Source organism: Panthera onca, chromosome C2 (assembly GCF_046562875.1).
Source record: "Panthera onca isolate mPanOnc1 chromosome C2, mPanOnc1 haplotype 2, whole genome shotgun sequence".
Classification (NCBI taxonomy): Eukaryota; Metazoa; Chordata; class Mammalia; order Carnivora; family Felidae; genus Panthera; species Panthera onca.
The window spans coordinates 121,065,764-121,089,089 of NC_138347.1; the positions used below are offsets into that span (position 1 = coordinate 121,065,764).

General features: G+C 36.1%; 2 protein-coding genes and 1 long non-coding RNA gene across 10 annotated transcripts in view; 1 reads left to right on the plus strand and 2 right to left on the minus strand.

The window, feature by feature from the left end:
• Window positions 1-5,188, minus strand: part of TRPC1 (transient receptor potential cation channel subfamily C member 1) — a 66,075-nt gene extending 60,887 nt beyond the window's left edge. For 2 of the 6 annotated variants that reach the window (XM_060638852.3, XM_060638847.3), the window contains exon 1: window positions 4,614-5,188. In XM_060638852.3, coding sequence (XP_060494835.1) covers window positions 4,614-4,788 — 175 coding nt within the window. In that variant the 5' untranslated portion in view covers window positions 4,789-5,188. The remainder of the gene's footprint in view (window positions 1-4,613) is intronic. The other 4 variants (XM_060638848.3, XM_060638844.3, XM_060638853.3 and 1 more) reach the window with 2 other exon arrangements.
• A 208-nt stretch (window positions 5,189-5,396) lies between these two features.
• The window catches only part of LOC144612779 (uncharacterized), a 29,220-nt gene continuing 11,290 nt past the window's right edge, over window positions 5,397-23,326 (plus strand). The window contains exon 1 of the long non-coding RNA XR_013549838.2: window positions 5,397-5,471. This is a non-coding gene — a long non-coding RNA (uncharacterized LOC144612779). The remainder of the gene's footprint in view (window positions 5,472-23,326) is intronic.
• PLS1 (plastin 1) overlaps window positions 8,308-23,326 on the minus strand; it is a 104,412-nt gene continuing 89,393 nt past the window's right edge. For all 3 annotated transcript variants that reach the window (XM_060638858.3, XM_060638859.3, XM_060638857.3), the window contains 4 exons: window positions 18,524-18,657; window positions 17,229-17,352; window positions 10,554-10,678; window positions 8,308-10,083 (listed from right to left, as the gene is read on the minus strand). In XM_060638858.3, the coding sequence (XP_060494841.1) occupies window positions 9,948-10,083; window positions 10,554-10,678; window positions 17,229-17,352; window positions 18,524-18,657 (519 nt within the window). In that variant the 3' untranslated portion in view covers window positions 8,308-9,947. The remainder of the gene's footprint in view (window positions 10,084-10,553; window positions 10,679-17,228; window positions 17,353-18,523; window positions 18,658-23,326) is intronic.

The window sequence follows — 23,326 nt, forward strand, 5'->3', positions numbered from 1 at the left end:
TTTTATTAAAAGGAAAAAAATGACGAAGTAAAAAAATACAAAGACATGATCAAATTCAGTTACTGGATCTATAAATACAAATGGTGACAACACCGATTAAAATGTTAACTCTATAGCAAACTTCAAACTAGCTTGAACCAGATCTTAAAAAAATAAAATAAAATACCCACAAGACTTTTACAGTGGAGATGACTTAAAAATGTAGTTTTCCCCAGAAGCACCTGGGTGGCTCATTCAGTTAAGCATCCAACTTCTGCTCAGGTCATGATCTCATGGTCATGGTTCGTGGGCTCGAGCCACAAGTCGGGCTCTATGCTGACAGTGAAGAGCCTGCTTGGGATTCTCTCTCCCTCTCTCTGCCCCTCTACCGCTCAGGCACGTGCACATGCACTCTCTTTCTCTTTCTCTCTAAAAATAAACTTATTAAAAAAATGTAGTTTTACCCAAATGTGCAAACCCCACTATTTATCATAGATGCCCCCCATGTGTTGTAATCATGTTGTTATAAGTGAAACCTTCAAAATTAAAGATACTCATAAATATGGTATGTTTGAATATTTTTAAAAAAGAAATTACTATAATTTCTTAGCCATTTATGACTGTTAATGAAGACTATTAATGATAATGAATATCATCTGGCAAAAAAGATTCAATCTGCTATAGGAAAAAATTACACAGCATAGAAGGTGATACATTTTTTTATAGTGAGTTGATAAATTAAGAATTATTAACAGTATATTCTTGAATCTATTAGAAAAACAATTAGAGGCAATGTTTACTTTGTAATGAGAGTCTGGTACATGACTTAAGACCCAATTCACAGTGATGCTGCAAGTTGAATAAAACTTTAGTTTATATCCTTTATGAGTTTATATAAAATTTATTTTACATCAAATAGCTAAAAAAAAAAAGCCCCATTAAATATATTAAGGTGTTATTAATACGGCAGCTTGGTATTACTTCTCCCAAAAATGTCACCCATCTTAAAAGCATGCTTAGCCCAAACGTATGCAAAGTTCATGTAAGCATTCAGTCATCAAGGCGCCCTCCCACACAATGCAGCAAAATCCTACCACAAAGGTGACCCAAGACTTTAGATTGAGCCCAAGGGCAGCTCTCTCCATCCCTCCTGTGCCCCCATACTGAAATTTCAAGGGCATCCTGACTCATTAATTGCACATAGAATTTCCTGAAAATGCCCTTCATGGGAAGCTGACAGGGAATGAATCCAGACTAAGGTCTTTTCATCACTCCATTTTTCTGCACAAGAACTGATCGTCAGCAAATTAAAGGGTTAATACATGCTTAGCTCATGAATGCATACTAAAAGCTACCATCCTCTCCAGTTGCCTTAAAAGAGCCTAAACAAATTAACCCTTTCTCCAGCCAGCAGGCCTGAGTAAACCACAGGCTCCACAAATAAAAGTGGCTCATTATCACATTAACTCTCAAAGAGAGAGGAAAGGGGCAGGTGATAAGAATCTTGCTTAATATTTCATAAAATAGCCAGCCCTTGTTTCAATTAACTTTCACCTGAGTTGCAGCATTCTGTCTATAAAGAATATGAGTGTGCTTGCTGAGAATTTTACTAGGGACGGGGTGGGGGGGAGGGGAGGGTGAGAACAGACTTAATTTGATGTCACTGGTACAGGAACTTTGACTTTTTCTTCTAAATTTTACACTAAGAACCAATGATACATGCTTCTGACCTACTTTCAAGATAAATAACAGCCACTATTAAGTAGCCACTACCTGATCAGCACTTGCCTGTATCTATTGAGCTCATTTACATAAAAGCCAGCTATACAAACCATAAAATCAAACATAAAATCTTTTTCTTTCCTACGTTTTTTCTTTGCTCTTCAATCTGTACAGACCTTTCAAAAAGCCACCCACCCACTAACGTACACAATGACCACTTTATCTTTTAGGAATTCTCCCTAAGTGGAATATATTATAATCATTTTGTACATGTAGAGTAGGATTGCTAAATGAAAAGGAAGATAAATATAGATATTCTAGAATGGATCTGTTCTAGTGCTATTAAAGCTTTTTACTTTTATTGGATAAATAGAATCCACAGAAACAAGGTTTATAAAACATTCGTAGGAGAGCAAGTTTAATCATTAACTAACAAGTCCAAATTTAGATGTCTTCTCTAATACGAATTATTTTCATTCATTCAGCTACAACTAGATTAATGTAACACAGTGGCTAAGAGCGGAGGCTCAATATAGATCTCAATTCTACCATTTCCTAGCTAATGTAACCTTGGGCAAAGTGATTTTAAAATATTGCTAAGCCTCATTTTCCTCATTTGTAAAATAGGTGTAACAACAGATTTGGCTAATGGGGTTGTCAGGATGAAATGAAATCATCTTTGAAAGTATATGCAATCTACCCTAATGGCTGTTTTAGTAAATGTTTGCCATTTGATTTGGTGAAAGCTCCAACAGTGGAAGCTATAGCTACTTCAGCAAACTTCTCACTTTTAGATTTGGTTCAGGTACACTAAAAAAAGTTTAACACTATTAGTGAATACAAACATGTAAACAAAAAAGTACTGCTATAACTCCAATTTATTTTTCCAATGTAAACATACCATAAATATATGTAATTTAAGCCATTTTTTCCAAATCTAAGCCAAGAATTTAACACACCTGAAACAGAAAATACCTATTTAATTGCACTCATTTAAAAAAATTCTAGGAGTGCCTGGGTGGCTCAGTTGGTTAAGCAGCAGACTCTTGATTTTAGCTCAGGTCATGATCTCACAGTTCCTGGGATCAAGCCTGGCATCGGGCTCTGTGCTGACAGCATGGAGCCTGCTTGGGATAAGCAAAAAAAAATTTTTTTGTCTCTACTATAGAGGGGGGAAAAAAAGCATGCTTATTTACTTTTCACCCCAGCCCCAAAAATCCAAACCTCTCCAAGAATCTTAATGATTTTACAAAATGGGAAACTGACAAAGAATTGGAAGCTATTTCAACTGACACTACTAGATAGGCTTCAAAACTATTATATATTAAAACTTTAATTTGAGGTATACCATGCAATAATTCTAAATATACATATAAGTACCTACTCCAACCACATATGGCATTCCTCTGTCCTCAATTTGACAGCAACATTAAATGCCCTTTCTTGACATACTTTGCTTGCTTTAAAATAACCACAGCTCAGTAAGCTGGGGTAGATGCAGCAGCCACTTACTCATTCTAGTGTAACACAATCTTGTCCCTTCCCCTCTCGGAGAATCCTTGAGGGAAGAGAACTCAGATAACCCACTTCAGTAATACTAAGTAACTTTACATAATCGACAATGACTTTTGTGAGGTTATAAACATATATCCTATGTTTCTTTACATTTCCAAGACTATTCAAAGCTGTGTCCATGGTGGACTTTAACAAAGGCTTTCCTAATTTAATACTATTACATAAGAACGTAAAAGTGTCTGACAACACACATAGGTAGACTTTGTTTACATGTGAATGTGTTTTCAAAAAGTTGTGTAAATAAAATCCTATTTCAAAAGTGGTAAGAAGTTAGAGAGGCTGTGATTTATTAAAAACACGCTCACACATACAGACAAAAAAAAATCCTCTGTAGTTAATCCTTTCACAGTGTAAGCTGCTCTTTGGGTTTGTTTTGGAAGTTTGCATGATCCTAAACAGTGTGCCTAAGTGAGCATGGCCATTGTAAGGCAACTTAATAAATTTAGAAAGAGAAAAATCACAGCTCTTTCTTACATGTAGGAAATAAAAGCTGTCTTAGGGCAATTTCCCATTCCTATTATTATACGTACCAACAGAAAGCATGCTTAAATGAAGAGATTTTATTATGGCCATAAAAACAATTGATTTCTAGGTTTTTATTTTCTTTTTAAAGAAAACTCATTAAATATATTTCACATTTTTGCCCTGTAACTGTTTTGCACTACCATTTTTCCCCCGAAGACGACTCAGGAGCAATAAACTTTCTTCTCCAATGAAAAGCACGAACAAAGTTCCGTAAATTAAAAAAAAAGTTTGGCACTAACGCATAATTTCTCCACGCCTGCGTTTATCTCCCCCTAGGATATTGACATACCGAATGCCATTCAACAGTCCATGAACACCAAGGCACTGGGTGGCTGAAGCTAATTAATACAAGTATGGCTGAGAGCCCATAAACACGAGGAACCTTAAACAAGGTCATGGAATTTTCGGACTAGAAGATCCAAAACTAGACAAACCCTCTGGGCTTCCAGAGAGAAAGAACAGAAGCCCCGAGAGGGAGACCAAGTCATTCAGGGGGTTAGTAGCAGAGGCGGGGGCTAAAACCCTAGGGTCTGGGTTCCCACATCGCTACCTAAATACGGAACCCCACAAAGGGAGGCCACGGCCAGAACCGCCGCCCCAGGTGCGGCGCTCGGAGGGCTGCTCGCCGGCTGCTCCCGCCCGCCAGCTCCACTCTCAGAGGCGGCGCCCGGCGGCCCGGGCGAGACAACGGACGCGGCGGGTACAGACGCTCGGCGCGTGAGGAAAGAGTGCCCCAAAGTGAGGCTGGGGAGAGGGCGAAGGGTGTGCAGGGCAGGGGCGCCCTGAAGTGGACAAAGGGGCCTAGCTCTCACCCTTGTCGCACGCCAGCAAGAAAAGCTTCTCATTCAGGGTGTTCTCCTCCTTCACCTCCCGCACATCCTTCAGCGCCATCACTTCGTTCGGCGACGAAGAGGAGGATGGGGAGGAAGGTAGGGAGGAGGAGGAAGCGCCCGAGAGGTCCGTGCTCGGGTAGAGGGCCGCCATCATCGCGGCCCATGAAGGGGGCAGGCCAGGAGACGGAGGCGGGGCCCCCACCAGCCCCGACCCCGACCCCAGCCCCGCCCCAGGGCTGGAAAAGGGATGAGTCGTTCCCACAGCCGCCTCAGCGCGCGGCCCGTTGGCCCCAAAGGGCGTCGCCTCCCCTCGAAACCAGCACTCGCCCTCCACCGACAGCCCCAGATTGGTGGCGGCGCATGCGCGGCCCCGGGGCCAGCGCCCCCTCCCCAGCCTCCGGCGCCCGGGCCGAGCCGGTCCGCGCCCCTCCGGGGACGACAGAGTGGCGCGCGCCAGGGCGGCAGCCGAGCGCGGGGCCGTGCCAGGAGCCGCAGGGGCCGCGCTGGGGGCGGCCCGGCCCGGGAGGAGGATGAGAGATCTGTGGGAAAGGAGCTCCTAGAGCGATTCTGCGCACGTCGGGCTCCCGGGATGTGGGAACCGCCAGCCCAGCTGCGCCTGGAGATGTTCGCGACTCTCCTCACGTCATCTTCCGCTCCGCTATAGCGACGACAACGGGGCCGTTTCGATGGTAGGCGGGGCCTGTTGTGGGGGCGGGGTCTATTGCGTCCCGCCCCCCGTTCCTCGTCTGCCAGCTGCGGCCTCTGAAGGCTTCTAATTGCTAAGGAAAAGGCGAAGCCCCCAGTGCGTCCTCCCCACACCTGGGTTTCTGATTTGAGGTAATTTACCGTCTCCTGCTGCACATAAATACGCATGGATATGGTTAATTGAGCCTCTGACGACTTAACGTTTAGTCGACCCCGCCTATGGAATTGTCTGAATATTTCGTGTTTGGGTCCTCTGCCTGGCCACGCCACCAGACTTGACCTTGTCTGTGTGTTTGGGCTAGCTATACTCATTTCTAGACTATTTTTTAACAACTTGCCTGTGATATAAAATTGGCATAACATTTCTGATGGTATACCTTTATTCACATGTAATTCAAGTGTACCAACACGTAACCATTGGATAAGCATATTTTTAGGATCTCCTCTAATTACAGTCCTTCCAGAGGTTTGTCTTCACATTTATAAATTTGATTTTATAAATGTGTGTTGAGCAAAAGCTGACTGAAGCGCTAACTGAAATACTACGTACCTGAATAATTATCTTTAAAGCAAAGTTATTTAAAGCAGATTCGAGGCTGGGGGTGGGGGGCTGGCCTGGGTAGCTGTCTGTTAATCGTTGAGCGTCTGACTTCCGCTTAGGTCATGAGATCATGATCTCACTGTTGGTGGGTTTGAGCCCCAAGTCTGGCTTTGGGGTGACAGCGCCCAGCCTGCTTCGGATTCTATGTCTCCCTTTCTCTCTCTCTCTCTGTTCCTCCCCAACTCGTTCTACTCCCCGCCCCCCATCTCTCTCTCTCTCTCTGTCTCTCAAAGATAAACATTAAAAATTCTTCTTAAACTGCTTTGAAAAAGTAGATTTTTTCACCTTTAAAACTAGGGGGTAAAACTACAAATTATATCTCTCGAATAATTCTTATTGCTTCTCACAACAACTATACAAAAATCAAAAATGTGCCCTTGGTGCTTTAGGTTTTTAAAGCCGATACATAAATTTACTTCAGAATATCTTATATTTGAGGGAAGTACTTCCTATTCTATTCAGGTTGATTTGCTCTATATCTGTTCTTGTCAACACTACCAAATTTTCTAAATATAAATCTTTCTTACCATTCAAAGTCTTATTTAGATCTTCCCTAAGAGGCCTAGGTAGATGACAAGATTGGCCACCTTTCCAAACATTGTCATGTGTTTACTCCAAAATGGCCGATTACCTATTGAATCATTTTAGCTTATCTCTATCACAAATCTCCCCCATTCTATACTGTTTCCAAGTTTGTATATTTGGTGGAATACCAAAATTTTTCAGTGTTAATTTGTGGCCACTGAACACAGAAATACATATGTGGGTTTATATATATGTGCTTACTTACACATTTTGTTTATATATGTCGTTACAGTCTTCATAGTCTAGTAAAATTTTTACTCAGTAGCAGAACAACTCTAACCCTGATCCATCCAAAAGTTCCAGAGTGTTGGAGGGTAAAAATTCAGATGGTTCAAAAGTATAAAAAACATTTTAATCTGGTCTTTTCAAGCTTCTGGGTTTGTGATTTCTCATCCATAAGAACTCTCACAGCAGCTGGATTAGTTTCTTAGATTCAGAGGAATTCCACCCTATGTTCATAGATAATCCTAGGAGGCAAAGTATTCGAGGATTCTTCCTTTTTCAGAGTAAGCCAGTATTGCAAATGCATTCTGTTCCTTAGAAAACTTTTTGAATCATCTCAGATGCAGCATATTTTTCTCTCTTGCCTTACTGGTACATATTTTATGCAGCATAAATTGGAGTATTTTAACATCCCCTATATGATGAGTTTATTGTGCATTGGTGATAGTAAGATCAATAACAGAGTTATGGGGAACAATGGCATGTAAGATTCAGAAGCAACACATTACTTAAAGCAATTCACCAACCTGCAGGTACAAAAGAAGAGCCAACAACTTCAGTTGGAGAAGAGAAAAATCCAGATTCAGAGCTGGTCTTAAAAGTAGGACAGACCAGGGGCGCCTGGGTGGCTCAGCCGGTTAAGCGTCCGACTTCGGCTCAGGTCATGATCTCATGGTCTGTGAGTTCGAGCCCCGAGTCGGGCTCTGTGCTGACAGCTCAGAGCCTGGAGCCTGCTTTAGATTCTGTGTCTCCCTCTCTCTCTGACCCTCCCCCATTCATGCTCTGTCTCTCTCTGTCTCAAGAATGAACATTAAAAAAAATTAAAAAAAAATAAAAAAGTAGGACAGATCCTATCTACGTCTCCAAACTCTGTGCCTCTCCCTCACTCTTCTTAGGCCATATTTACCTATTTCTTTTCCTTAAATGCCTACGACTTTTCCTGGCTCAGAGCCTTTGTATTTTGTTCCCTCTGCTGAACATGTATCACCTGTCTCCTCCTCATTCCTATTTCAGTCAATATCACATCCTCACAGAGACCATTCCTGAGCATCCAAACTAAAGTCTTCACCCCCATTCCCAAGTCAGTCTCTATCACATTACTATTTTATTTACCCTACTACATTTTATCACTACCTAAAATTCCTATTTATTATCTCTCTCCACTCGGATGCAAGATTTATGAAGTCAGGAAACTGTCTATATTTTTCTCAGCTGAATCCCCATATTTCTAGCATTTTACCTGATTCATAACAAATGTATATTAATGAACTGGTTACCTCAAATTATTTCAGTACAAACTCAATTGTAGTAATAATGCAGTTTTCTTTACTAAAAAACTTCATATTAAAGAACCAGAAGGCAGTATGATTTGGTAAAAAAAAACAAAAACAAAAACAAAACAGAGAACCACCTTCATTCCCCCAAAAAAATCTAATACAAATTTTATTTTACTAATTAAAAAAAGTTATTTTCTTTTCTTGAAAATAAACTTATGATAGATTAATTTTCAAGATTGTATATTCTTTAAATGAAATAAACACTGACACATTTGTACATACACAGAATTTTTATTATTTTAGGAGAAAAAGAACACTCTAAAGTGCCAAATCTCATGTAAATCAGATAACTTAGTAAATATAATGGTGAAAAAAATCAAAAGGGAAAACATTAATTAATTTCTTAGAGCAAGAACATATCTTAATCTTCATGTAAGAAAACAATCACTAAAATATAAAAGGAAAGGAAATCTCTTTTGTAGAAGAATATATTTCAAAGTTCCACTTGTTGATTTCATTTAAAAAATTCTATTCTAAACACATGAGTAGTCTCACTCTTACCAACATGTATGGTTTTCAATGGTAGAAGAGGGATTTAGACTACTCATTCACACTGAGACAAAGTGACAGCATTTCTGTTGCAAAGCAGTATTGCTCACTTACACTAACAGTGGAAGATGGAGAAAATAGATTTCTGAATTCAATTTTTAGCAGCAGAATCTGTCTACTGATAAAAATTCACACAAAAATAGGTCTGAAGGTTAGTTGTTCCCAAGTAACACAAGCAGTAACCAAACACTGCCAATTTGTAGGAGGCTGTGGAAAAAAACATTTGAAAATACTCTATGTTCAATATTAGCTTTGTGTTACTTTCTACTAAAGATATTCAGTGGGCATATTCTAAATTAGGGCTTCCTATAGATCAAAATTAACATGTGTAATATGAAGCTAACAGTATAATGTCAACATGTCTTGAGATGTTCTAGCCAATTTTTTGCTATAAATACGTGGAAGAAGTCAGTTGGAAAATAACTGTATGCACATCCAAAATGAATATTTCTAAAAGAAATCTTCATGTACCAGATATCTACATAATGACAAGTGTTACACACATCGTGGGACTACAATAAACACTTAATGGTTGGCTGACTGACTAGTTTTATATACCATTTAAGAAAACCTGGGTAATTCAGATGCAAAAAATACATATGTACACAGAACTTTCTGTAATAACAATCTACCAACATATATGCTGCATGTCATAGTTAAAGTTCTATTACCAAACTAGCATATGTAGTATCTACAATTAAAATTAAGTTTTAAGTAAAAAGCTCCTGCTACTTCTACAAGAGAATGTACTTTGGGGTTTCTTCAAGAGTTAGTTCTCATATATAAAAAAGTTTAATGTTAATGAACAATACTTGTCACTTAAAAATTTGAGACCATATAGAAATTTACAGAAAAGTTAAGGTTCATATAGTTGGAGGAAAAAATAAAATAAACTGGATTATGACTTTGAATACATTTATGATCAAAATTAACACACACACACACGCACCCACACACAGATCAAAACACAGCAGGACCTGCAAAAAATTTTTGTATTGATCTTTTTGAACCATGAGAAACAATGAATTAGTCTTGCTTTTAATAAGACTTTCAGGAAATGAAAATAATTTAATTATGAAATATCGACTTGATAATGAACATATCAGTATCTACTGGTAAATTAACTGTGTTATCCAAAAAGGTTGACAGATTCTAACCAGTAGAAACAGGATATTTAATTCATTAATGAATTATACAACTATTTTAAGCATACAAATAATCTCTGGTTTTATACCCACTACATTTCAGAAATCTGTAAACTGTGAGGCATTCAATGTGTTTAATGTGGCAGAAAGTCATATTAAATGTTTCTCATTATTTTATTCTATTCAGTCCTTTTCCCATTAAGCATGCAAACACGGTCATAACCATCTTTGGTTTCACTTCTACGAGGTCATCAGGTAAGGCATATATCCGGGCACCAATCTTTCGAGCAACTGAAATGGCGTATCTTCAAACGACAAGAAAAATATCTTAGTATTTGTTATCTACTATGTTCTCACTTAATATATGTTAATAAAAGAATGAAATATTTTGATAAGATTAACTTTACAAGAATGTTAAGTTTGAAAGTCTTTAATCATATTCCCCATTTAAGTTGTACTTAAAAATGTTATAAAGACATAGTAACCTTATGTGTAAGGATTTAAGAAATTAAAGAGCCACTGTGTTAAACCATAAAAGGCAGGGCGCCTGGGTGGATCAGTTGGATCAGTGCCCAAATCTTGATTTCGACTCAGGTCACAATCCCAGGATCATGGGATTGAGCCCCAACATTAGGGTCCATGATGAGCGCAAAGCCTGCTTGGGATTCTCTCTCTCCCTTGGCCCCTGTCCCTCTACCCGCCCCCCCTCTCTCAAACTAATAACTAACTAAATAAACAAACACACAAGCCAACCAACCAACCATAAAAGGCTTACTTAGCATTGTTTAGCTTGTCCTCTTCAGATAAGTCTTCTCTCTTGATCATTTCTTGACGAACTGCATTTGGTGCGATGGCATCTATTAAGTCTAGGACAGGTAAGCTTGTGCTGATAGATTTGTCCTAGAAAATAAAGAATTGATGAACATTCATAAACATCTTACTTTTAATTTTCATAAATGGCAGACCAGGTCATAACCATGTAACTGAGAGCAACATAAATTTTCTTGATACTGAACGTTCAGCTTTTCTGCAAACAGCACACATCATAAACCATTTAAAATATGCTTTTCCTTCAGTCTTTACAGAGCTTACATGTAGAGTTGTCACCATATCCAAATAAGGCTTGCAGATGTGACAGTTCCTAAAGTATGCTAACTACAGTATCCATTCTGCAAAAAATAAACAACTTTTGAAAGGGAATAGGAGATGAATTTTAAATTAATAGTTTTGCAAGTTCTAGTAATATATATGTCTTAGACCATGAATTCCTAAGTCTTCACTTAAAATTCAGAAACAAAACTGAAAATAGTCGTGGAAAGGAACTAACATTTACAAAGGCATTATTCTTGTTGCTTTACATGTTCAGCTTGTTTAATTCTCCTAACAGCCTGATAATAAAGAAATTATAATCTCTCTTAGAGAGGAATTAAATGTAGTTCACAGAGCTCAAGTGACTTGTTTACACAACCAGTAAGTACAAAACCAATAACCGAACCCATGACTGTCTGACTCTAATGCCCAAGATTCTCTCCATTTTTGAAGTTACCTCCAAGGTGAACTAAAAATGAACAACTGAATTCTAGTGGATAGATTACTGCAGTTCAAATCAGAAATCCTGGTCAATTGATTTTACCACTTACCAGTACTTGAAAAAAAAATTACTTGTTCTGTGTCTCAGCTTGAATAGTGGCCACTGTTGCTTGCTTACCCAGAATTTACTCATTCCTTACTACTTTCTCCATCCTAACAGAACCCACATCCATACCTCCCTCACATGGACATGTGCTTCAAGGAAAGCTGACCCAATCCACAGCTCCAAGGGTGATCCTGAATTAGTCTAGGCCATGCATTCTGGGGGTAGGGTAATAAACTTACTCTTTTTTATGTATAAAGCATAAAGTGTATAAACATACAGTAATATCTATGGCATTAAAATTTCATGGGGAGGAGTATTTAGGGAGAAAACGTCTAAAAAGACTCCTTAGATTAACAAAAACACTAGTCTGAACCAAATAGAGTAATCTCATCTTATTAGCACAGTGATTTAATTTGGGCCTAATTTAATTTAATGTGAGGCCCTTGCTATTTTCTGGAAGAGCTATGGAAAACCAGAAACCTTCCTCTTGGATGTGAATGAGAGGATGAAACCTTTGTCACAACCAGCAGTTATCCTATAACCAAGTGGAAAACCAGCTTTGGGTGAAATTGGCACTGTAAATGGCAAAGCAGAGATGGACAAAAACCTCAGTCCTACATGAAATTCTTCAAATACTGGCTCAACCAACCCTGAAATCTACGATACCTCTGGATTTCTGCTACTCTGTACCTTTCCTTTTGGTTTAAACCACTTTAAATTGGGTTTCTGTTACCTGAAGTCAGAAGCAAGCACCGTTGCTTGCTAGGTGTTTGCTAGGCAGCATCCTAATCGCCGCCAAGAGACTGTCACAGGATTCTTGGGACTATTAATATAAGTGAAATCATCTACTATAGTTCCTAGACAAATTAATAAATTTTTTGAAAAAAAACAATTTGAAGCCATGTGAAGAAGGCTACTTTTTTGGGCCCTGATCTATGAGCCACTACATTTATTAATTTTACAAAAATTTATATTGTTTACTTTCAGGAATGTTCTGTTTTGTGAAACAGATTTTTTTTTGGGGGGGAATAGAAGTAGAGGGGTAAAAATAATTAGGGTCCTTAAATCTATTTGATGCTGGTAATCTGGATCTGGTTTTTTTGGCATCTTCCTTATTTCTGAAAATTTTTCCTATTTTTGCCTCAATGTGTGGTCTGCAGGCCACCTACATGAAAACCACCTGACACGCTGTTAAAAGCACAAATTTATTCCTATACTCAAATTAATGAGTCAGGTTATCTGTGGATGGGGTTAGGAATCTACATTTTTAATACGATTTCTAGATGACTCTAATGTACACCATTATTCTTCCTAAAATTAAACTTAACATTTATGTCATTCTATAATAAATTTTAATTTTCTGTGTACTTCCTTTTCATATAATATTTCTATGATGATTCAAAAACAGACAATTGGTTTAACTGTGCTGTATTTTGATTAGTTATTTACATATGTGTGAGGTTTTTTGTAAGATTGGGGAAAATTATTTTGTTCTTTTGTTTTTTCAGCTTCATTGAAGTATAATTACCAAATAAAATTGTAAGACATTTAAAGTATACATCCTGAATATTTGATATACCTATATGTTGTGAAAGGATTACTCCCATTAGTTAATTAACACATCAATCACCTACATATATGTGTGTGTGTGTGTGTGTGTATTTTTTTTTTGTAAAAACATTTAATTTCTATTCTAGCAAATTTCAATTATACTATATAGTGTTAACTATAGTCACCATGTAATACATAAGATCCTCAGACTTTACTCATAGCTGAAAGTATATAATATTTTGTGGTATTTTATTTTATTTTATTTTTTATTTTATTTTGTGGTATTTTAAACATTTCTTCACTTAGATGTAAGGAAACAATGTTTTCATCTATTTCCTTATGGGAAAAACTTTATTGAATTGAATGAAAGATTTAAGTTTCAAGGGTTATATTGGATCCCTTATCTTCCTATTTCCAAGAAAACAGGCCTATCTTTCAACTCTTCTGATCTGTGTATTATCAGTAAAAGACATTTTACTTTTGCAAAGGGGACAGGACCTATAGTAAAATCCTCAGTTTAGCATATACATTTTCATCATCTTTCCTTAAGTTATTATAAATAAATTACATAAGCAAAAATGTCTAGACTCTCAAAGACAGCCTAGAGTTTGGCTTGATTTTCAAGATAATGAATTGTATCTTAATGTGATACACATTACTATTAGAACATTGCATGTCATTGTTCTTTCTGTCATTATTGAAAATAGAAGTGCAAACACAGTGATGTGGCAGCCAGAGTTCTCGAAATAGCTCAACAGGAAACTCTCCACATATGATGCCCTTTATATATTGCCATACCAGTAGTGTAGTAAACCCTTTTACTGAGCCCTTAATATGTACCAGGTATTGTTGAGCTCTTTATATTCGTTAACTTATTTAGTCTGACACAAACTCAGAAGATAGGTATTATTAATATCTCCATTTTATTTTTTTTTTTTTTAATTTTTTTTCAACGTTTTTTATTTATTTTTGGGACAGAGAGAGACAGAGCATGAACGGGGGAGGGTCAGAGAGAGAGGGAGACACAGAATCGGAAACAGGCTCCAGGCTCCGAGCCATCAACCCAGAGCCTGACGCGGGGCTCGAACTCACGGACCGCGAGATCGTGACCTGGCTGAAGTCGGACGCTTAACCGACTGCGCCACCCAGGCGCCCCAATATCTCCATTTTAAATATGGGGAAACTGAGGAATAGAGAAATTAATAACCTGCCCACAGTCACAAGGACACTGAATGGTGAGCCAGAAGTAAATTCAATTTTATTCATCAAGAGGTGTAGTCCAGCTGTTAGTATAAACTACTAAGGTTTTTACGAAACACATGCCCTCTCATGTTCTCCTTACTCCCCTGGTTTTTATAGTATTGCTGACAACCCACACAGTGATTCCTGTTTTCTTATTTGCTTTCTTTACTGAACAGTGAGCTCTTTGAGGGCATTATGTAGTCACAGTGACTAGCAAAGCACCTACTACAGGGTAAGCTTTGAATATTTATGAGATGAATGAGCAGTGTGTCACACAACTAATAAGTATCTGAGCTGAAGTCAAATCCAGGGTCATACAACTCTAAAGCCTGGCTTTCAACCTGCAGTTAGATCTGGAAATGAAATCCAGCTTTTCTGCTCAATAGTTGTATGACCGTGGTCAAGTTGTTTAACTTTTCTAAAGTTCTCCTTTTTGCTTATAGAATTATTGAGAGAATTAAAAGAAACTGTGTAAAGTGCTTAGCATGGTGACATAGAGCACTCAATGGTAATTATGATTATTGTTATGGCTGATATTCCACTTACTTATCTTCTTTTATTTGTATTTTATTTTAATTCCAGTGTAGTTTGACACAGTGTTATATTAGTTTCAGGTGTGCAATATAGTGATTCAATAATTCCACATATTACTCAGTGTTCGTACACTTCCTTATCTTCCTGCTGAGGGAAAATTACTTTGCAACTGAAAAGGGTAAATTTGTCTTTTCTAAAATTTCTCAGTATAGCGCTGCCTTGATTATAATTAATAGATTCTTATGAGTACCATTTATGGTAGCCTTCAAATATAATGTCTTCTACAGTTGGAAAAAAAAAAAAAAGCCTCCCCACCCCAACTATTTTTTAGCATTTGCTGCCACATTTCTTAACTACAGTCTCTTTAAAGGTTTTATTATTGAGCATCTACTAAATAAATGCCAAGCACATTTGCATTATGTTTCTGTTACCTCGGATCTAAGTACAACTCTCAAGTTTGCCTTTCTCTGTGAGTTCTCTCCCTTAAAGGATCTGTGTACTCACATTTTTCAACTATCTCTTCTATTCAACTGATCACCAAGTCTGTATTCCCAGTTTTAATATTTCCTTTCATCCAGCTTATTTCCTGAACATTACTTCAAATTCAACAAGCTTAAAATTGAACTCATCACCTTTTCCAGAAAGCAACTGTACCTCCTGACATTCCCATTTGTTAGTGTTATCTGTTTCTCAATTACCCAGGCCTAAAACATCAAGTTTTAACTCCTCTCTCTCCTGTGCTTCCTTAAATCAAGAAGCCAAATCCTACCTGTTCTTTTGCAATAGATAACAAATAGCAAATAACTATCTATTCTTAACATTCCCAGTGCCCACCCTCAACTCCAATCAGATTTTTATCATTTCACACCTGCTTCAGCTTCTTAGGCATTGTCCTAGCATTTACACCTTTCTTAGTCTAATCCATCCTGCCCACCACATTCAGAAGAGTATTTCTAAAAACAGTCACTTTTCTTACATTAGTCCTTATACCAGTACACTTTTATTAAGGCCAGACTCCCCCACAATCTTGACTCAGACTATATCCAGCACTACTCCCTTAGGAACCATCCTCTCCAGCCAAACTATTTCTCCTAACCTTTGAGTTGCCTTTGTTCAAGATGGACCTTCTTCTAGCTTGTTATGAAAATGCCAATTATGAAAATTTTGTTCTTCAAATAAATGGTGAACACTATGAGGGACAAATTAATTTGTTATATTCTGTATCTTTTTCTTTACCTATAAATGTTACTTAATAGTAAAAGCTTAATAAGTATTTGTTTCTAAATATTTTATTATTGTATTTGGTTTAATTATATACATGCTTATTTTTCATCAACTAATGTACAATGTGTAAAATTTCATTACAACAACTTTGATAACTATCAATTAGAGAATTTTATACGTCCCCTTTCCTGTTTTACATTTTTAAGTTGTAATTTATGCCTAAAATATATAAAAACATATCATGGACTGAAAATTCTTGTGTTTTTTTTTTAACAAGCAACAACAAAAACTCAAAGTCATTAGTTCCTTCCAAGATGGCAAAAAGAGAAACACACTTGAATTAGGACTCAGGTAACATCTCTGACTTATTCTAGTTGTCATGTTAAAATCCCTTTGGGGCTCACTATTTAGTAAAGATTGAATTTATCAATTTCTGAAATTTTTTCTGCTCTAAAATGTTGTTAAGCATATAGAACAAAGCCAAAGAAAAAATTAAAGATGGATAGATAACTCTTAGGAGAGCTTAGGGTTTCATCTGTTTGCACTCTTAATCACTAAAAAAAAATTTGCTGATTTTTCACATATTTTTCACATAATAAAAGCACAAACACAAGGCTCACTGAATGAATGTATACAAGCAGACATGCTTAGTTGTAGCTAACATCACCTTGCATGCAAAAGCGAAACACAATGGAAATGCATGAAAATTAGTGGGTATATATGTACAGATTACATTTTAAGTGCTTTATGAATCATCCACAAATGCTCAAAAGTGAGTGTTAAGTGCCATTATGAAGCCAGATGACAAGATATTTTTTTTCCTACCAGTTTTCTCAATTCCCACTTGAATCGGTTTGGCTGGCTCTGTTATGCCTTGGAAATGATGTCAATACAATTCTGAGACTGCTGCTAGGGAGCACAAAACATTATAGGTCCTATATAAACAATGGTTTTTTTATCTTTCTTTTTCATTTGACAATTGGGTTTTTTGGCTCTATTCTATTTTTTTAAGATTAGATGACCAGAGTTGATAATATTAATCTGCATTTATACTCAATAGGACAACCAGTCGAAAATATAAGAGTTCAAACTATACTTTTGCTTTACACATGCCAAATAACTAGCAGGCCTAAGTTCATAAATTGTGTTTCTGAGATATAATGTTAATGTAATTCTGAATCTAAACCAATGTAATTTCTAATAAAAATTCCTTCCTACACTTACTTTCTTACAAAAACAAAATTTTAAATAGCTTTTGATTACCTTGAAGCTGGAAATAGAAGTATGTTTTTTTGCACTTTTAAGAGTCTGATTGACCCATTTAATAATAATTTCATCATTTACTTTTTCACCTTCTCCAAGATCTGACAACACATTCAATGTGTACCTATAACAGAAAAGATGTACATTTGACAGGGAAAGGGGAGAGAAAAGAGGTGAAATTTGCTCTCACATCATTTATATCAACATTTAAATATTTAAGAAACATTTTGGTTCTAATAAATATTTCTAATTTTACTCTGCTATTTGCACTTAGTCACATTCTAAAGTTACAAAGCTCAGTAATCAGAAACAAAAACTACCATATGGTATTTTTAAAAAAACAACCCCTAACAAAGCAGTTTTTAAGAGGAATTAATAAAAGTGATTAGTTTTAGAGACTGACCCACTTAAAAAAATTTTTTTTTTAATTTATTTATTTTTGAGAGAGAGAGAGAAACAGAGCTTAAGTGGGGCAGGGGCATGAAGAGAGGGAGACACAGAAACCAAAGCAGGCTCCAAACTCTGAGCTGTCAGCACAGAGCCCAACGTGGGACTCGAACCCACAGACTGCAAAATCATGAACTGAGACGAAGTCACACACTTAACCGACTGAGCCACCCAGGCACCCCTAGATTGACCCACTTTTATTTCATTTTATTTATTAAAAAAAACCTTTTTAATGTTTATTTTTGAGAGAGAGAGAAAGAGACAGAACATGGTGGGGGGAGGGGCAGAGAGAGAGGGAGACACAAAAACGGAAGCAGGCTTGAGGCTCTGAGCTGTCAGCACAGAGCCCGAGGTGGGGCTCGAGCCCACAAACCGTGAAATCATGACCTGAGCCACAGTTGCACATTTAACAGATGGAACCATACAGGCGCTCCTAGACTGAACCACTTTTAAACAAAATATATTATCAACAGTAAGTCATTTAAAAATATATTTTGCATTGTATATTTCTTGTTTGTTACTCTTTTTTAAAATGTTTATTTATTTTTGAGAGAAAGAGAGCATGCAAACATGCAGAGGGGGAGAGGGGTAGAAGGAGAGGTAGAGAGAGAATCCCAAGTGGGCTCCAGGCTGTTAGTACGGAGCCCAGTGCAGGGCTGGATCTCATGAACCAGGACATCATGACCTGAGCCGAAATCAAGAGTCAGCTGCTTAACCGCCTGAGCCACCCACTTAATTGACTGAACCACCCAGGCCCCCCTGTTTTTTATTCTTCAAAAATAGATAAAATACTAGTTCATATGACTTGTTGAAGGAAAAAGTGTTGCTATAAACATATCAGCTTTTACCTTCTCATCAGCTGCCATACCAATGCCAGAGTAAGTGTTGCATTCCCTTCATTTAGGTCCTGCCCAGCAATGCCAACCAAGGAGAATTTAGCCTTATTCTTCCCAAGCTCCACTGCATAGTTACAGTTTTCGATCTACAAATAATAAGTAAAAGTTTTAGTATAAAAACGGGTTTTAAAACTATATCTCTTGAATATGCTAGCCTTGTTCAGTTATCTGAAAAATAATTATGAAGATATCTTTAGTTTATATGACAGAATATCATTTCATAATAACACTGAAATTAAGGAAATAATTATTATTCCCATTTTATAACTATTCCCATTTTATAGCTGAAGATATCAGAGCTCTGAGGAGTATGCATTTTTTTAAAATACAAGGAGACAATAATTTTCAATTCTTTCTTTTTCCTAGTAATCATACTATAGATTTAGTCTACGTAATAAGAAATGTATGCTATAGAAATGCACAGAATTAAAAAGAAATTGGATAGATTCCTAATTTGTAGAAAATAGCATCAAAGTCCTGATTATGTAACAGTGTGAACAGGAGGGAGAAAAACCAACATATTTGCCACTGATACCTGTTTCATCGGGAGAATTTTCTAGCAAATTATAATAATAATCACTTAGGTGTAAAATGTGTTTCAATGAAGGGCCGTCTGTTTTATAGTTAGTTTGACCAAAATTCTTAAGGGAAATGATGGGGAGAAGGGTGCTCAGGGTTACTAGAGGCCTAACATGTTGATTCGACCACAATAAAAGGGTACCTGGAAATGGATGTTACCATTAGGGAAAAGATGTGTTCTATTTTCTGGCAACAGTTGATTCCAAATTGGCAAAACCTCTAAGATCTGGAGAGGTACCAACTAGAGAAAGAGTAAGAAATGCAGCTTTCCTATGTTTATGGTACTACTAAAGACTCTTAAAATGGATCTGCTCTCTGAGGATGTAAATATAGAAAGTTAAGAGCACTGGGCCAAGAACTGAGCCTTGGAAATTCCAGAGGTGTCAGGCTAACACATGAAGAACCTGTGAGAGGTAAGAATAAACACAAAGAAAGCAAGAAAAAATTGGAGAGTGCAGTTTCATGGAGTTAAGGGGAGAAATGATTACCAAGCACTTCAAATGCTTTAGAAACATGAATCTTAGATCATTGGGAAAATGAGAAAAATTACACAATAGGATACAGGGTTCCAAGTGAAAAGAAATACTGAAGAAATAATGAAAAAAGACTATTTAAGTGGCACAACTTTATGAACTTTACAAATGAAGTAAAGTGATGTCTGCTGATGAATGCCCAAAGTCTATAAAATTAGACTCTGTGAGACTGTTAAAAACTGAGAACAAACTGAGGGTTGATGGGGGGTGGGAGGGAGGGGAGGGTGGGTGATGGGTATTGAGGAGGGCACCTTTTGGGATGAGCACTGGGTGTTGTACGGAAACCAATTTGACAATAAATTTCATATATTAAAAAAATAATAATAAAATAAAAAAATAAAAGTAAAAAAAAATTAGACTCTGTGATACTTTGTTGGGTAGGTACTCCTTCATTTTTTTAAACATTTTAAATTTATTACAGGTGTTATGTTTCATTCTATAAGCAGCTAGTATATGGTGAAAGGAAGAATTTTACATAATCACTTGTGACGTCGCATATTTAAAATTCCAGATAAAATGAGTAGTTTGTTTTCCTGTTATATTTTGCATCTGCTTACTCCTAAAGAAACTAGAAAAAGAACAAACATCATAGTTAATAGAAAGAATGAAAATAACCAATTTGACAATAAATTTCATATATTAAAAAAAAAGAATGAAAATAATAAATATCAGAACAGAAATAAATGATATAAGAGAATAAAAACAAAAATAGAAAAGATCAAAGAAACCAAGAGTTGGTCTTTGAAAAGGTAAACACAATTGATAAACCTTAATCCAGACTCTTCAAAAGAGAGAGGAACCAAATAAATAAAGCCAGAAATCAAAGAGAAATAATAACTGACACCACAGAAACACAAAGGATTGTAAGAGACAACTACATAAATCATATGCCAAAAAATTGAACAACCTAGAAAAAATGGATAAATTCCTAGAAATATACAATCTTATATAAACTGAATCAGGAAGAATTCTGAACAAATCAGTTAGTAGTAATAAAATTAAATCAGTAATCAAAAATCCCCCAACAAACAAAAGTCCAGGACCAGATGGATTCACAGGTGAATTCTACCAAACATTTAAAGAAGAGTAATACCTATTTTTCCCAAACTATTCCAAAAAAAAAAAAAAAATAGAAAAATACAGGAAATAACAAGTGTTGGTTAGGATGTGGAAAAATAGCAATGTTTGTACACAGTCGGTGGGAATGTAAATTGGTGCAGCCACTGTGGAAAATAAGTATGGAGGGTCTTCAAAATATTAAAAATATAAACACCATACAATCCAATAATTCCATTACTGGTATTTACACAAAGACAATGAAAACACCAATTCAAAAAGATCTATGCACTCTTATGTTTATTACAGTTATTATTTACAAAAGCCAAGATATGGAAGTGCCCATCAGTAGATGGTACAAAGAAGATGTGGTACCTATATACAATGGGATATTAGCCATAAAAAAGAATGAGATCTTGCCTTCTGCGACAATATGGACAGACCTAGAGGGTATTATGCTAAATGAAATAAGTCAGCCAGAGAAGACAAATATGATCTCACATATATTTAGACTCTAAAAAACAAGTGAGCAAAAACAAACAAAATAAATGCAAAAACAAAATAAATACAGAGAACTGGTGGTTGTACAGGGGAGGAGGGGGATGGATAAAAAGGGTTAAAGAGAGTAGGTAATACAGGCTTCCTGTTATGGAATGAACTGGTCACCGGGATGAAAGATAAAGTATAGGGAATATAATTAATGGGACTGTAATAGCATTGTATGGTGATAGATGGCAATTATACTTGTGGTGAGCATAGTATAGTTGTCCAATCATTATGTTGTACACCTAAAACTACTGTAACATTGTGTGTCAACTATACTTCAATTTAAAAAAAAAATTGCACCTGACATTTTGATTTTGAAACATTACATAAAATTAGTTAACAAAATTTTCTGAATTCTACTCACAAAAGAATTACAGGCAAATCAAATAACATGTTAACTGTAGGTGGTCCAATCCCTAGAAATACTGAAAAATATAAATATAAATCTCTTATAATTACACTACCCATTTACTTCACTATTATGATATAGTCCCTTTAACAAATAATTTAATTATAAAGTCTATACATACATAGTCATTCTAGAGATTTGAAGAATAGAAGTCCTTTTTGAATGTGTGTGTGTATTTTAAACAAATTTGATTCCTATGTATATATGCAATTTTGTATCCTGTTCATTTCCATGTCACTATTATTAAAACACTAAAAATACTACTACTTTTTAATGGTATATTTTACTTCATCATGTGGGTTTTCTAGTTTTTTTTTTCTCTATAAACATTGCTAAGATAAGCAATTTGGTATACAACTTCTGGTCTGACTGATTATTTCATTAGAAAAGATAATAAGAAGTGAAACCATTAAGTCAAAGGACTTTTTTGGAGATAGCGATCAGTATTACCAAACTGATTCTAGAAAAGTTATATAAATGTAATACTTTCTCTAATATTGGATGCAATGTAATCCAATTGTTTATTTGAATTGCATTTTTAAAAAAATGTTTATTTTTGAGAGAGACAGAGCATGAGCGGGGGAGGGGCAGAGAGAGAAGGAGACACAGAATCTGAAGCAGGCTCCAGGCTCTAAGCTGTCAGCACAGAGCCCAACTCTAGACTCAAACCCACGAACCTACAGGACCATGACCTGAGCTGAAATCGGATGTTTAGACTGAGCTACCCAGGTGCCCATGAAATTGCATTTCTTTATTGCAGGTACAAAGTTTTCATAAGTGTATTATCCATCATTCTTTTTCTGTGAACTGTTCATTCACATTGTTCAAGTTCACATTTTGCTATTACAATTTTAGTAATAGCAATTGAGTTTCAGTAATTAATTTGTATGGACTACTTACATGTTAAGAATATTAACTACTTACCATAGTTGTTGCAAATAATTTACCAAGTTTATTGTTTTTAATTATGATGTTTATTTTTGCACAGATGTTTTAAATTTATATGTAATCTATTATATCAATTTTTTGTAGTTTTTTAAATCATTCCAAGAGTAATCATTTTTTTATTACATTTAATCCTTTAATTGTTTACCTTAATCCATTTGGAATTCATTCTGTTTGGTTAATGGTGAAGACCACTTTTTCCCCTAACAAAGTAGTTAACTAGTGGTTCTGGCATCATTTTTTGGGTGATCTTTCCTTTCCCTATTATCAAATTTAGCAAGAATCTTGTCATATATTAAGTTCTTATATTTTAGGTTTCTAGACTACTCTATTCCGTTTCATTCTTATATATGTATTAAACTATTTCAATTATTTTAGCTTTATAATAAAATTATATATTTTTTCTAACACCTCCTGCCTCAATATTCTCAGAAAATGTTCTTGATGTTTTGGGCCTGTTTCTTCTTGCATTGGAATTTTAGAATAACTTTATCAATCCCAACCTGCAACACACGTATATATCCCCATATATACACAAAAGGAGACTTAATGGAATTCTAACTGGAATTATTTTCCACCTATAAATTAATTTGCAAAAATGTAATATCTTCATAAGATTTAATGTTTCTATACAGGAGTATGGTTATGTTTCCATTTATTCAACTAGAGATAGTTTTTAAATCATGA